This window comes from Zootermopsis nevadensis, unplaced genomic scaffold (assembly GCF_977971745.1).
Source record: "Zootermopsis nevadensis isolate Lab colony 2312 unplaced genomic scaffold, Znev_1.0 Znev_ptg000013l, whole genome shotgun sequence".
Lineage (NCBI taxonomy): Eukaryota > Metazoa > Arthropoda > Insecta > Blattodea > Termopsidae > Zootermopsis > Zootermopsis nevadensis.
In genome coordinates this window covers 12,263,575-12,280,794 of record NW_028259145.1, presented here as the reverse complement: position 1 = coordinate 12,280,794, position 17,220 = coordinate 12,263,575, and the positions used below count along the sequence as shown (strand labels likewise).

Sequence of the window (17,220 nt, the reverse complement as noted above, 5' to 3'; positions counted from 1 at the left end):
GAATGTGGGAAAAAGTGATTGGAGTAAAATACAGTTTGACAGTTGTTTTTCTTAATTCTGTTTCAACATGTGTAAGATGCTAAGAGCTGGCCATAGTAGTGTCTTGCTGGTCAGTTGTAGTTAGTCTGTTTCAGAGGTCCTTGCTGCCTCCTAAATTCTGGAAATGCTTGCTACTTCTTAGTTTAAAATATTTTGTTTCCCCGCCTGATTTATATAAGAACATACAGATTAAAATACAGTACATTCCGGTCAATTGGTCCATCTGTTAATCGGGGCGGTCTCACTCTGAAGGAGGAACATAGATTGCAGGTGTTAAGGAGAATATTTGGGCCTAGGAGAGAAGAGGATGGGGTATGGAGAAAACTGCATAATGATGAGTTTAAAAATTTATACTACTTCCCCAATATTGTACGGGTGATTAAGTCAAGAAGAACCAGATGGGTGGGGCATGTGGCGCTCGTGGTTGGGGCAAGAGGGGTGCACTGGGTATTGGTCAGGAAGCCTGGGGGGAAGAGACTGATGGGGTGACCTAAATGTAGATGAGAGAATAATATCAAGCGGGATCTATGGGAGATAGGAGTTGAAGGCGACTGAATTTTGTTGGCCCAGTACAAGGACTGGTAGAGGGCTTTGGTTAATTCGGTGATGAACTTTCAGGTTCTGTAAGCCATGTAGTTGATTAGTTAGTTATAAATCTTGTCTTGTATTTTATAGTCTGAAACAGAATTTTGTTACCTTGAATTTCGCTGAATATTTTCAACATCAGAACATGTTTAAAATCAATGTTGTGAACCATAATAAGATACATATTTGGCTGCTATGTACATATTTTATGATGAGACGTTTCTGATACTGATACAGTTCGATTTGAGTTTCACGTAAAGTTAAGAATTGGACCGACAAGGGCAAAAATTAATTTCGTATAACAACTTTTAATGTTGAACACCAACACAAAATTTCGTAAAAATCCGTTACGAAGTTTCGGAAGTGAAACATGAACAGACAGGCAGACACTGCCTACCAATTTATGCAACGCGAAAGTTTTATATTCACTAACCATCTACGAGACCATTGACAATGGTTCTAAAAGCTGTTACAGCCGACAATTGCACAAATTTCGTAAGTATAAACTATCGGTTATAATGGAACACGAAGGTTCATCACAACACATGGGAATGGCAAGTTAAACGGACAACGATCACATCCTCCAAATACATTTTTGATTCATCTCGATTTGAATTACAGGCATACGTAGTTTTATTGCGCTTCGCAGATATTGCGGTTTTTTCTTTTTACAAATTTAAGGTTTGTGGCAACCCTGCGTCGAGCAAGTCTATCGGCGCCATTTTTCCAACAGCATGTGCTCCATGTGTCTGTGTCACATTTTTTTAGCAATAAAGTATTTTTTTAATTAAGGTATTACATTGTTCTTTAAACATAATGCTATTGCACACTTAATAGACTATAGTATAGTGTAAACAACTTTTATATGCACTGGGAAACCAAAATATTCGTGTGCGTCGTTTTATTGTAATATCTCCGAAGTATGCCTGTATTGTACTATCTCTCGTCCGGCTCTGCAGCTAATAAACTGCAAAATAAATATAATGTGTATGTGTCATGGTGATTAGGATTGTTTATACGGAGTAATCCACAGCTGCAAGCGGCTACTGCAGACTTTATGCAGCAGGTACCGACAGGGACGTATGTAACGGGGAGGCGTATCTTATGCACCCAATTAGCATCCAGACGTGCGTCACAACTTTCTTATAACTTAAAGAGTCTGTCACTAGATGGCACTAAGACAGGCTTTGTCGTCGTCTCTGTAAAGCGGGGAAACTACGTACTAGGCGCACGGTAATATAGCTTTTATTGATTACGGGGACATGCATGGGGAGTAAAAGTATGTTGGAATGGATTCTACCTCTCTCGTTCGCTCTCTTGGTAGCAGTAATCAATAGGAGGGGTTAGGGGAAGAGAGTGCATGATAGGGCCACGAATATATCAAATGCTGACCGTCATAAGAACACTGTTTTGGTTTCCCTGACTGCTACGATTGGTGCTGTATTGCAATGACAGTCTGGGTTATGATGGTGTGTGCAGTGTGTGGCCGGTTGTATCTTCCAGGGGTAGCAAGGTGCGTGTAGAGCTGAGCTGCCTATCTAGTAGCACATTGAGATGCGGGGTGAAGGCGCTGCTGAAACTAGTGAGAAAGCCGGGGGTAGTGGGAAAAAGACGGTGGTTAGAGAGTGAGTGCTAGTAGGAGGGAAGGGGGAGGGGGACGTTGCCATGGCAATGACGTCACTGGTGTTCCAGTCGCCGTCGGTTGCCCCTCATTGCAACATGGCGGCTTGCTGTTGCTGTTACGTGTGTGTGCTAGTGGTGAATAGTAGTGTGTCGTCTGCTTCAAGTCGTGCTCTGGTGGTATCACGATGTACGCGGCGTCGCGTGTGTGTCCGTGCGTCGTTACCCACTGAACAAGGAGCTGCATTTCCCCACTACAACGTAAATCACCGCCTGTATTTTTACCATCCAAAGCAGCAGTACCGATCTGCGAAAATGTGATTTCCACAGTAATTTTAGTTGTTGGTGTTGTTTCGTAATAAAACAAGAAAAATCAAACAAGTTGAAGAAGAAGACTGCCTTAAAAAGGATTAACTCTCTGGTGATTTCTGCAGTTATTTTGTTACTGAAACTACGAGACATCTGATCATGTCCCTGCTCAGCGTGACAGGTAGGACAACTTAAACGCATATTCAGTCAAATTAGTATGTGTGCTATATTTCTTGAAGGTGCCAATTTGACAAGAAAAGTTCATTTCTTATTTCTGTTGAAAGAAACAGACTGCGGCAAATGATCTTGAGTAACGCTGGAATAGTTACGCAAGATTTCACCTGCTGTGTTTACTTGGCTTGTGATTTATAATATGTTTTGGAAAGAGGAGTCTAATTTAAGAGGGAGAAACCGTGGCAGTTGCCATGGGGCTTTCACAAAACAGGCCTCCATAAAATTCCATTTTGTACTGCGAAGAGCGTCCAGGTAATTAACCATCGCCGGAAACCGGTTGCATAATACTGATTTATACTTAATTATCGTTTATTTATAAGCAATTGCAACATAACCTAAATTTGTTTTGTACTGACAGGGGACTCCACATTTTGATTGTCCCGAGGCCTACCACAACTGTAAATCTGGCCCTGGTAATGAGCTGTAGATGGGTCTGTCTGGGGCGCCAAATTTAAAAGTTTAGGTACAAAACTGCGTAAGTGATGATTTATCTGAATGCAATTTACTTTAGTTTATGACTGTCGTCGCAGCTGTATTTTGCATTTAATGCAAGAGCCAAAGCCGACTAGCTTGACTGCTGGCCTCACGTTCACATGCCTAAGCAGAGGTGAACGATCATCCAACCAGATATAGGGTGACGTGTGGTCAGCACGACGAACCCCCAGCCATTGCTAGCTTTCCTGACCGGATAACGCTACCAATTGTAGCTCCCCAATTTCCTCACGATACTGGGTTGGCACCGGTCCCATACACGGGTCGAAAATCTCATGAGAAAATTTCTTCTCCCCCGAGACTCGAACCACCGTATCGCCGGTCCCAAGCATGATACCTCAGACCGCGCGGTAGATCTGTACGCAATACCATTATGGACAGTGCATGATATTTAAACCACAGGTTTATTTTAACCAATAATAAATGAAATATTCTAATCCGAGATGGTCATGCGTGTTGATATTCCGTTAGAGGCCTTTTTCTATATTTTCAAGTCGTTTTGAGACTACTTCTCTTTGTTAAAGAAGAGTAGAATTTTGGAATCACCATTTTGTGTGCGTATCCCCTTTCGTCTCTTGAAACAATTGACAGATTTTCACAAAATTTATTACGAATTTTATTCCGTTGGAGGCCACCCCAAACTCGTGTTTCTTAGTTTCATACAATCCACAATAACAACATGATGGAAGCACCAGAATGTGAAATGGGAAAAGTACTTCTGGTTGTAAACGAATATTTCTTCACTCAAAACTTTTTACAGTTTAGTAGGCCAGCTTCTAACAAAACCACACTACTTTTATGTAATTCTCCTTACAAGTTTTGAGATCGGATTACATTATCATCAATCCTTAACACAATTGTAAAAATTTCAGAAGAAAATTGCCCCCTTGTCCGATTTTGTTACACGTCAACGAAAAGGGTGTGAAAATCTGGACAGCAAATATAATTGCGTCTCTAACATCCATACGTATCAAACACCCATTAACATGTTTAGTTGAAGGCGAGATTTCAGGTACTCTTGGTGATGACTACTTTCTGGGATGTTGCGCCCTGTAGTTTTGTAGAGATTGACAGATGTTTCACAGGTTCTTACTGCCTCAGTCATCAGAGGTAATAAGCGTCTCTGGCACGATGGGCAGTTTGTATCAGACTACACGGCGAAACGTTCCAGAAGACAACAATCTTTATATTTAAACCAGTTGTATAATTACTTACGTACGTAGTTTATCCGTCAGTAAATAATAAGTTTGGTAAACTGTAATTATGGTATATTGCAACTGCCATTAACTGAGATCGATTACTGAAACTTTGAAGTTAGGCACAAAATCAGTCTCTGAGGCCATTATCGTTTGTATTCGATTATAATATAAAGCATGGGCAGGCAAACTGTTCAGTAGGAGATGAAAATTAAACGTCAGTTGGAGGTTCCCAAAATTATATTGGATATTTAGTTGATATGTGACAGAATCAATATTTTGATTTTTCTGTGCTAGTGATAAAGGAGATCAGACAAGATGTTGGTTGCATGTAAGAATGAAATGATTTCGTCAAGATTTGTGTGTTTATAGCCATAATACAAGTCACTATTTCTGGTTTCTGTGGGTTAGATGAATTAAATAGTGAATGTTTGATAAATCATATTTTGTTGAAGACACGACAATCTTAGTTTGGCTATTTACCAAACACATTTAGAATTAGTTGTGAGTTTAGCAATACGATAATTTCTAGATCTGAGTTCAAAGATCAGCCAGATCGTTCAGTCAGGACCGCCAAATTACTGGAATGTGCAGATTAATTCTTATGCTACACAGTTACACGATCTTTTTGAAAAAAAATAGTTGTAGAATTTGAAAAGATAAAATTAAATTTGGTTGTCGTTATATAACTCATACGTATATGTAATTCGGGAATTAGGTAGTAGGAGAAGGGCAAAGTTTTCTGCTACTGAGGAACAGTTATGTCATATATACATATTTTATAACCGTAAGAGCAATCACAAGATAACTAATACGACTGAGTCAGTCATGTACAGAAACATTTCTCGTATTGTACAGTGTTTTCTGGTATAGTGGGTTGTGTTGTGTGTTAATGTAGGTGTTTATCAACATTTCGAAGAAACGTGATGCTTCCATCTTTACTTCGCCATGAGAATTTCGAAACGTTGGTAGGTTGTGTACGAGACTATACAAGGTCGTGAAATATTTAAATCTCATTTTTGATACATGTCAGTTACACGTTTAAAGTTTTTCTGGATCTTTATAAATTTCTGGTATAGTGCTTTTATTGGTAGAACGCCACAGAGACGTGTGGGGAGTTGACGTACAGCTCAAATCATTAACAGATTGGCACTCGGTGGAGCTGAGTGGGCTTCATAGCTGGTCTGGACACACGGGCGAAGAGATAAAATCTCAGCACCTACCAGTCACCCAGTTAGCAACCTAGTTCTGCTCTTATTTGGGAAACTAGTTATTAATTAGTTGTAGTGCAATCTCTCCCAACACCAGTTAGTACTTCTCTCAAGCCTTAATAAAAGTTGTCTTACGTTTCCTTTAGGCACATTTAAATGTTAACTACGTATTTTGTCTGATTTTCCTTTGTAGATGACATTCATAAATGTGAGAATAAAGTACAGAAATAACAGCATTTAAATGATATCTCGACTAATTATTTTATCATTTATGAATAATTAATCATAAGTTTTACGAGTGTACTGCCTAGTTTTTTACATTGACGGGAAAACATAAGATTAGGGGGGGGGGGGTGTTTGAGAACAGGTCGTTGCGAATATTTAGATGTAAGAGGAAGTAAGTAATAGGAAGTTGATGAAAACTGAAGAGCTTTATCAAATGCACTTCTATTGGGATGACCACATCAAGGAGGGTTAGATGGGCGGGTCATGTGGCACAGATAGGAGCGATTAAAAATTAATGGAAAACTTCAGTTTAAGAAAAACCTGAATGGAAGGCACCAATTTATCTAGGGGTTGATGGAATTATAATATTAAAAAAGATCTTCAAGAAAGAGGATAGAGGGCATTGAGTGTATATTTGGCTCAGGATAGGGACAGTTTTCTGACTTGCAAACAAGAAAATGAACTTCATGGTTCCATTAAATGCGGGGAATTTCTTGACCAGCTGAGTGTACTGTCAGCTTCTTAATAACAATTATGCTCCATGGAGTTAGTTAAGACGACACTTTAAGTTGCTCCATGCCACTGATGTTATTCCTCGTTACTTTTACTTACAGTTCAAAATTATAAGATAATATTTAACCATAATTCTGTTTGCTTTTTACATAATGCAAAATCTGGAGACCGCTTGAAATATAAATTTAGTGCTCGTTAGATATAACAAATGATTAATGACTTGTATGTAGACTTGAAATTCTGCATGATGGTGTATCATAGAAATACGTACATGTATACATATGTACGAAACATTTGGAGGTGGCTTAACAATTAAGAACGGCATTGTGAATTTTTGGTGATACGTGTGACAGATTTAAGATGCTATAAATCTACACTAGTGCAAATTTATCACAAAAACAGTATATTTCGTACTTATATAATTATGAATTGAAGTAGTCTGAGCATATCGATAGAAAGATAGAAAGTGGGCCTAGAAAATTTTATCTAGTATCTTGTTTGAATACTACGTCAAATTTCACGTACTGTTTGCGACTGTAATCTTGACTTGCGGGGTGAGGAAGTGGGGTGAAGGAGGAAGGAGGAAAGGTAGCGTCTGCTATGCAATTGCCTTTAACGCTTCGGATGGAGCCTAAAATTTCACTTTTGCTTATTCACTGAAGTACTAAAATTGTATAATTCCATTTATACCCCAAGCTTTATACAGTAATGGTTTTATTCATGTTAAATTCTTCCATCAACATTTAAATGTCTCGTCGCAAATTTCTGCCTCATCATGAGGTCCCAATTCTCGGTCTGACGACAATGAAAACCTCCATGAATCAAAAATTTATCTCTAGATATTTTGTTTGTTCTACAAAGGAACATTTTTTTTGCCAAGGTCTATAGTATTATTTCTTTTTAAACACACGCAGAGTAGTCGCGACACAAAGAAGAAGCACTTGCTTGCACTTTACAACTCGTTAGCGTCCTTCACTGGAATTCACCGCCCCATGACTTTTTGGTTTGGGCAACACATGCTGCCAGCCAGCGGTAAATTAAGGATGTGGAATGACTGCGTGTTACAATTCTATAACGACCATCTTTACATTATATACCGAAGCTCATGCAACAAGGGAATAGATCCGCTCAAAGAAATACCTTCCATTAACAGCGCGAAGAGAGAATGGTCCATAAAAAGAACCGATGGATCTTAAAAGATGGCATAGAATAAATTAAGAAATACGAATAGACAGACCACATATGCCTTGAATGAACCCATGACTTAAAATAGATAAATATGGATTTCGTCTAAAAATACGATAAGTCTTTTGAGATAGTCTAATAGTTTCTACAGGTCTCTGAGACATGAACGATGACGTCATCATGAATTGCATTCAATCGACCTGAAAGAAAAATTATTCGGATGCAATTGGCTAGAGGGATGAAGTTTCGTCACTGGGATTTGCATTCGATTCTCGGTTGACCCGTGTAAGAACTAGAGTAATCACAGACAATTCCTCATCATCATCATAGTCGTATTTCTTTTGTTGATCAAAATTCCACCATTTTATTTTTACTGTCGCCAGTACCTACATGCTGTTTATCTTTACGATATAACAAAAACAGCCCCAGAATTGTACATATTCTTTGTGTGACATACGTAATAATAGATTATTTAACGACGAATTTACTCAACTGCGAACAATGTATAGTGTCAAATAAGGTGACAGTATGTTTGTGAATGATCATTACATAGTTACAGAATTTACAGGAAGTCGGAAAGACCAAATAAAATCAAGATAACCTTCAGTTAAGGTACCCAGTAACTGGGCTGAGTTTTCCGAAAACAAATCTAAATCGTTGTCACTATAACACATAGGCCTATTCATTGTAAGCAGTGAAAAAAAAACAATCGACCGATTCAGAGTAGACACTGCACAAAGAAATTTGTTAGAACATCCGTTTTTTGCCTCAATAACGCCGTTTTATGACATTTGAGTAAATTACAAATAGTCCGTAAACAAGAAATTAAGCATTTTATTGCAAATTCAGAATACGTCACTAACCATAATAAACCATTTCGACGTTATAATTTGCTGTGAGTTATATGGTAACAGTGATGGATGTTTCGAGACTGTTATAAATCATTAACTGCATTGAGTCTAACAATCACGTGTACCTGCGGCAAACCTGCGGAAACTAAACCATGTACGAACTATAACATTAACGGTCATGTGGGACGGAGACTAGAGTTACAAGAAAGTTTAACACTTATTTCACATGGAAGTAAGATATGAGTTACAAGCTCGAGACGTCTTCATTATCTGGGAAAGGGCCCTAAGTGCTCAGTGGATAGGGACTTGAACGAAACCCACAGCTGTTCAAGGTGTGTAGTGAAGATAAATATACAATCATCGCTGCTGGAATCGACCCACGTGTTTGACTAAGCTAATTGAACAATCATAATTCCAACCGCAACGCCACGAAATTTGTTAGCAGGTGATGTGGTGTAATAGAGAAGGAATGTACGTCTGAGGAGCAATGTTGAAACTGACAAGAGACAAGACATTCAGCTTTGTGTCGTGGGATCCTATATTTAATCCCAAAGGAAGTAATCATGATTATGTATATGTTATATGTCTAATACAAATATATATAATTAGGCGACCAGACAAAAAAATAATTCCTTTCGTTTATTGGTGTTCTGTAATTTCTGTTATTAAAAGATAAAATAATGGTTGCTACACAGCAAATTTGAAGAACAAAACCTGGACCTGTTTTTTTAAAAAATATTTTGAATATTTGCGCGGTTGTTCAGTGCTAAAACGTTCTTCCATTGTTTTTCCGACATGTATGAAAGAGTATTTTATTTATTCAGTGCTCGCGGTTTTTATTATATTAACAGATAAAATTTGCATTGGTTATTTACATTTATTTTATTTTATATAGTTTATCGAAATGTTTACGATGCAGAGGTCCTCTGGAATTTAATTTTCATAATAGAATAGCCCTTCAGTTCATTTTCATTCGCCTGATTTAGAATAAAAATCTTGTTTATTTCTGAAACTAATTTCCCCTAGTATACATTGTTCCCGACATACGAAAACTGAAACGTTTACAAACTTTTAAAAGCCTATAATTAAATCAATTTCCCTTCTAAGTTTCACAGAAGTTGCTGTCAAATAGCACAGTAAATATATATGTCTCATTATTGCTGTGCTGTTATTTTACATTATACAAAGAAACATATTCAAAACAGCTGCAAATCTTGAGAAGATCTGTAACCAGACATTCAAGAATTCTAATGTTGGTAATAGAAGCGGCGGTCCCACAGATTTTCACACGACTGGTGTCTTGGGGTTATTGACTAGCAATCAACTGGCCAAATGTATATCGATTCTGAGTCGTTCGAGAGTAATGCGAGGCCAATGCAAATATTTTCTCACTGACTGTGCGCGAAATGTGTAATGCTTTTAATATTATTAACATATTTGATGGAAATTTTATCAAAATAAATTCTAGTGAAATAAGAAATTGTTTACTTATTGTATCATGCATATTCGTCAGTTTGTTTTAAACTTAATTGTACTGAAATAATACTTGTAACTACGTATACGACATTAAGTCAGATTAATCATACGTATGGGCCTTTAATAAACTCATATAAAAGATAATCTCAGACAGTAACAAGGCACTTCAGCTCCTTAATTACGCATGATAATTAATCAGCTACAATAAACAAATACTAAATTATAGGGTAAACAAATGAACGATATCACATGGTATACGTTTTATATCACTTACCGCCATGTTACCACATGGAAATAAGCTTGGGTATTCATTAAAGCGAACACTGTTGCCTAGCGACGAAGGACGGAACACTAACAGTTTTTTGCTCTATATATTTTACACATTCTCCTAGAAATCAACCCAGACAGAAATGACGTTCCGGACATATTACAATATCACACGACATTTTTAGATAATCAGACACGACAAATACTGGCTAAAATTTTACTTTAATTTGATTTCACGATTTGATTATTTTATCGTGCTTGGATATGGAAAAAACATTTAATTAAGAGCCATCGCAACAAAAGTTTCGAAGCTCTGGAACGTCTGAAGATTTCTACTAAATTTTATATTTGAAAGGTATTAAAATTTGTTGATGTATTAATATTTCGATTTTGGTAGAAATCGGATGACATGAAGACCTACTTTCATTTGTGTATTCGAGACTGTAGCGAAGGAATCCCCACCCGGGAAATTCCAAGGTCATGCTGCCTCCGTCATCAGTGCAATGACCTCTGAAACGTTGGTAAACATCGACCATACTACACGGCGTAACAACCCAGAAGACAGAAATCTTCATACTCACCGCTGTGAAAACCTCAAATCTTACAAAAATCTAGTAACTGGTGTCAGGCACAAACATCACAGGCCAAATTCTGACGGACGCGCCGCAATTGTTAAGACTACGCGTACATCTTCTAACTTCTTTGCCAATAATAGCCATTGTGTAACATTTCAGTCTTTTCATGTTACTTGGGCTTAGCTGCCCAATATTATTGTCCCCGTACATCTGTTTCGCGGCATTCCAACAATATGTGAGTGGCATTTCCTAATTCACCACAGATGAGACAAATTCCTTTCGCCGTCGACGCTCCCCGCCCACTGTCACCAGACATCCAAACCCATAGCATCCACCATGTTATGCCACCTCCAAGCCCTCCAGTTTCCCAATTACACCGAGGGGAGGGGGGTTCCAGTATGGTGCCTGAAAGCTAAGGTGGGATGGAAGTCAGTAATAAAATATTCTGCTCAGCACACATAGAAAGAGTTATATAACTGACAAATGACCCTGAATGTTTTTAGACTAAACGTTAAACTTAAGCGTCATTAGAAAAGGTTAAGGTGAACAATTTATAGCAATTTTAAAATTTCGCAGTGCTTCAAAAACGATTTAAATCTGAAGGCATATTTTTGTTATTCTTATACGTAATATATTAAATCAGTGCTGACAACGACTGATCTACGTGTTCATATTTTTCCAAGCCTCGTGTTCTAAACACGATTAAGTAAAACGTCTGCGTCGGCAGTGGAGGCAAAATAACAAATCCATTCAGTAAACCAAAAACAAAAAGTTACTTTTGTGTCATAATACCTTAAATAGACTCAGACAGAGACGAAAGAAGTATTCTGAAATAAATATGGTCCTAAGAGAAACAGGTTGTGATGATATGAAGTGGATTGTAGTCTTACTGCAGGGTCCAGTTATTGCCTTAGAAGCGACAGTTCTGAAAATTGGTTATCGCCCGTCTCTTCAGAGTAATCATGTGACAATCCCTTTAAGTAGGCCACAACCTCCTTAATCTATATCTTTAGCTGCTCCGCATTCATGAGCATATTTTCAGTCACGATTTACTCGACAAGTGCTCCCTTCGTGCGATGCAGAAGAATCACCATTGTCACGATGGTGACTCTGGGAGTAAGAGATGCAAACAAGGCTATAGTGTCGTCTATGGTGGGGTCCAGCGAAGTCTGCGTTTGGTTAGATTATGGAATCTGGCGCTCGGTTTTGTGTTCATGCGTTTGACAGGAATCGGGCTTCAGTAGTCATGAAGACGTTTTCTCATTTTATGTAGTTTAAAGAGAAATTTTATAAATTTTATAATTTAAATGCAATTTCCAAAAATAACTGCAATAAACTGTATTGCTATTCAACAGAAAAAGGGTTTATTTCCGTCCACTTTGACACTAGGCTGGTTTTATAATAACATTAAATTATGATCCTATATAACCTTTGTAGTTGAAATACCGCCATTCACATTATTTCCTTTAGATATGAGTTATAAAATCACATTAAAATTGTATTTATCTTAAAATTGTATTTAAGAAACGGGAAGATAGAATATACTAAACTGAAAAAACAGCAAGTATTTCCAAAATTTAATTCACGAAAACTGAACCTGAATTTTAATAATTCAAATACCTTCAATATGTGCATAGTGCACAGTGCAATTTTAACCAGAGCTGTATCTCCGATCCGCATGCATGATTGTACGGACATGCACACGTCAATAATTGATTTCAGCGTGACTCCTGCCGCCTCCAAAGAAGGTCGTAGGAGTTGAGAAAATAGACGAGTGGACTGTGACCTTTCACGCTAGCCCCTTTGGCGAGATGAGGTTTACAAGTAAGATGCTGCGAATTATTGTCATTTATAAATATTTCGCTTCCTGCTTCAAAGATATTTTATGAAGTACCAAAGAAAGACTGGTATTAAGTCGGACGATATTATTTTTGCAGAGTTTGTATCCGGGGAACTTTCGAATATAAGTAAGTAAGAAAGTTGATATAATTTCGTATTATTCAGCTAATTAATTACCATTGAATTTTACAGTTATGACTAAGGAACAATGGGCACAGGCCCATACGCTGACATATTTATGAAGTAAATATTTAACACCGAAACACCTACTCTTACGAATAGATAGTTAAGTAAAATCCAAGAAATGGTATATTTCTGTAAAGCACCGAGGGAGAAAAATAAGAAGGGAAATAGGATTAAAATTTTAAAAGAAGGAACTGGAGTATGAAATATGTTAATTGGGTTATAAGAAAAGGAATGCAAGTCGTTTGTACATGTACAATTAACATATAGACAAATAATACCGAATAGGGCTTTAGGAGTAAGATTTAAATACACCGATAGGACAAAGCAAAAAAAAAGTTCAGGCCGGTACTAGAAGATATCAAGAAAGAGACAAATAGCTTGAAATAAATTGAAAAGGAAAGATTGTAAGAAGACAGAAGAGACTGGATACGTCTCGTCCACAGACGCGTATAAAACGGAAACGACGCTAGAAGAGACGTCCGTCAGTCCCGAGCGAATTGCGGCCTACACGGAATGCTCAAGACTGTAATTAAAATTAATGCAAGTTTCTTCATAAGAAGAAAAGGAGGATGCAAGAGTGTAAGAGGGTTAGCTTATGTTTAAAATAATGCAGCAAATATAGAATAGTTCCTTCTATCGCCATTTATAAGAATGAAAACATCGTCTTTTTAAAGAGGAACATTGTTAAATATAGACTGCGTATTTTAAAGCAAATAACTAACGAATACATTGATGCAAACTGTGCAGATCTCGTTCTAGATCGGCAATCACATAACTCTTCTGTAAGCGTTGTAAATTCACTTCTACCTTTACACTGAATGTTAACTATGTAAAACCAACAAAGAAAACATTCAGCGGTCACATAAGTTACGAAACAGGAATGTTAATTTATATTTTAAGTTTTAGAAAAGTAAAACCAGTTGCCCTTTTACTTTCTGTCGCCTTTTGCTGTTTTTATTAATTTCGTGAAGTACAGAAGTTAACAGTCGCTCAGCAAGTTAAGAAATTTACCATCTCTCACACAACCCAGAAGTTCATTAAAGTGTTCACAAGAGCTCGCCACCGGTCCCTGCCTTAAGGTTTTACTTTATTATAATAAGGAAATTCAAAGACTGACAGGTTCTGAGTAAAACATTTGATGACAGCTGATTTGTTATGTAGGCGTCAGAAAATATTAGTTCAATCAAGATAACTAATTCTCAAGGCTTAGCTGCGTTAGCTCTTCTTAATTCTTCCTTAATCTCAGCTTTGATGGTGATATTTAGGAGGGATTCTCTGACGTCATAGCAGTAAAGCAGTAGTAGTAGCAGATGCAACACAGTCTTTCCAAACTTTGCCCCTTCACTCTGACAACATGATTGGAGAAACGCCTGAAGACCTAAACAAATAAAAAGACGCTATCAACATGGAAGAAGTTATACTTTCAGTTTCTGACACTTCTGACTTAGAGGAGGCGTTTGTATAAAGCTTAGGGAGACAGAAAGATAGATTTGAAGTTTTGCATAATGAAGGTTGTTTTAATTACAAATAATTTTATTTTCATTAGACTTTTATGCTTGCGCAATCATACAAAGAAAAATATGAAAGTTCTTCTATCAAATTAAAGTGTTACAGAACTGGTAATACGCTAACGCATAGAACAAGTACTGAGTAGGCGTAACAAACAATCCTTGATAATTAAAATATCTCTTCCTTAAAGAGCATGAACACATTATAAAATCTACACGTATTATAATTTTTGAACTTCTATAAAATTTTCAAACTTATGATTTTTATTGGGGTTACAATGTGTTTGAGTGCATATGTAAGTGTGTGTGTGTGTGAATAGAGCAAGGAAGGAATACATTAATAATTCTAATGAGGAAAACTTTCAGTAAAAGCTCACTTGAAATATGTGGAATTAGATGGGAGGGTAACATTAAAATGGATCTTATGGGATAATGAAAGAACAGTTCGTGGATGAAAGAAGTTCAGATCGTGACCAACATGTGGCTTTAGCAACAACGGTGTTCAATCTTCTGGTACTGTTACCACAATGTCAGACAGATACTTAAGTAGTTTCTTTGAATTTTACCAGCTTATAGTACAGACCCATTGCAAGTTCTTATAAACCCAGTAATGAACCTTGGAGTTCCATGTTGCATTTAGTGACTAACTGGATGCGTGTTACCGAGTTGTTTCATGCGAGGGCAATGTAAGAAAACAGAAAAAAACCTTGTCTTGGAAAACATGTTTGTAGGATGTATGACTTCGGTATATCTCAGGGTTGTTGATGCAGATGTAGGTGGGTAGTATGATTTGCATTCTAACAGAGTATTCCATACATCCAAGACGTAATGGGTAAACCGATCCAGAATTCGGAATCAGTGAGTAAGGTCGATAATAAATCAGTGCTTAAATGAAGTATATAGATTGAGAGTGGTAACAGTATGGTCCTAAAGGTGAAGCAGTAACAGGTTTATTGAGAACAATGAATAGTGAAGAGCTTCGTAATTTGTACACTTTACCGAATATTATTCGGGCAACAACTTTAAAGAGGATGAGATTGCTGAAAAATGTAACATGTATGGGAGAGATGATAAATGCATACAAAAGTTAGTAGGGAAACCTTAAGTAAATCTTAATGTTTGTTTTTATATTTAGAATCCCGGTAGAATACAGCCGTTTATTATGCCTGCCTCATTTCACTAGACTGTAATTAACTTCTGTGGCCGATACAGAGTCGTTAAATATCCGCAAAGTAAATATATTTACAGTTGAGTTAAATTGCTCGTGGAAGAACACCCTAACTCCGCACACCGACGAGACCTCTTGTTAGTACAGTACACAGCACTCTAACACCTTGTGTGGACTCTCTTAATGCTCATTAGCATGACCATGTGCAAAAGAGCGCTGAAAACTAACTGTGTATTAGACGGGGCTGTTTTCTGTAAAAAGGACCCTATGCTATACATGATTATCATCGATGTATTTCTAAAACTTTTAAAAAACCCACGGATCTATGGAACGTTCGACAGGGCTATCCAAAAGTAACACCAATTAAAGCAACTCCATGGAAAAGAGTAATTGAGAAGCTCAAATATTTAAAAAAATTATAGTGTTTTATGAAACCGAAACGTTCATTACCGTGTTTATAAGAGCCCTCGGTCTCAATCCGGAGCCAGGTGAACGAAGTCCGCTCTGCAACCGTATTTCCCTACCACCCTGTTTAATATTATCTTACCATCTATGCCTAAATCTTCCGAATGGTATCTTTCCTTCAGGCTTTCTAACCAAAACTATCTAAGCATTGCTCATCTCTCCATACGCGCTACATATCGCATCCATCTCATCCGTCTTTATTTTATTATGCTGACAACACTTCAGTTTTGTTTTTAGTAAAGCCCATAGTTTTAGTGTATATTTAGGTTATAGGAGAATGTCCAGTAACTTAAAAAATATGTTGAAATTAGCACCAGAACAAGGCAATTTTGACATCAATATACGAAAGTACGGAATGCTTACGTATAAATATAATTGTCTTGTTACTTTTTGGTACCTCTGCAAATGTCACAGATTGAAATCTAAGCGATTATTTATCTTCTTATTTCCTTTTAATGTAATGCCACTTTTTCATTTGCATAATTTAGTGTCGAATATTAGAATGCTTAGAGAATCATTAGCTGGAAAGGATATGGAGGGAGAAGCAGTGACTAATTAAAGGTACTATCGCAGCATTTACCTAGAGGGACCGGAGAAATAATGAGAAAATTTGGCCTCCGGGCCGAGGATTCATCCTAGAACCTTCTGAATACAAAGCAGAGACAGTTGATATACCTGTACATACTATAATAATTGGCACTGCGGTAGCGAAATGAAGTTAAGATTACTGGCTGAATTAATAGATCAGTAGATATGGTAAGCTGAAGAAATGTAGAGATTTGTACCATTGTGAGCTAGGTTATGTTTGTCAAATATGATGAATAGCTGTCTGCAATATTCTTACAATGTACTGCTCTAGCAATTTAAAATCATTTGCACCATGGTTCACACACTCCTATAATAGTACCTGTAATAAAATGAAAAAATGCCTACCTTTCTTTATTTATCTGACACTGACAAATTATTCTTTTGATAAAGAAAAGCTACACACGTCAGAAAGATGCACTATTTCAGAATTAATTCCATGGCGAAACAACCCAGAGAGCTCAATCAATGAAACAACAAAGACTGAATTAGACTGAAAGTTCTCGCCGATCAGAAATCGCATTCAAATGAATTGTGAAGCAGGATTCCTTTATACCAACATTTATTAACGTGAGTTTTTAGGTTTTCACAGCGGCGATTATCATGATGGCTGCCTTCTTGTAAAAGTTTACCTACGTTTCAGAGGTGCTTGCTGCCCCCATAATTAGGACAGCAGACATCACTGAAACGT

The 17,220-nt window shown here is 37.2% G+C and overlaps 1 protein-coding gene across 1 annotated transcript in view; it reads left to right on the top strand.

The window, feature by feature from the left end:
• The first annotated feature begins 1,459 nt into the window (after positions 1-1,459).
• LOC147873897 (phorbol ester/diacylglycerol-binding protein unc-13-like) overlaps positions 1,460-17,220 on the top strand; it is a 164,451-nt gene continuing 148,690 nt past the window's right edge. Inside the window, exon 1 of the mRNA XM_087348642.1 lies at positions 1,460-2,734. Coding sequence (XP_087204768.1) covers positions 2,713-2,734 — 22 coding nt within the window. The 5' untranslated portion in view covers positions 1,460-2,712. The remainder of the gene's footprint in view (positions 2,735-17,220) is intronic.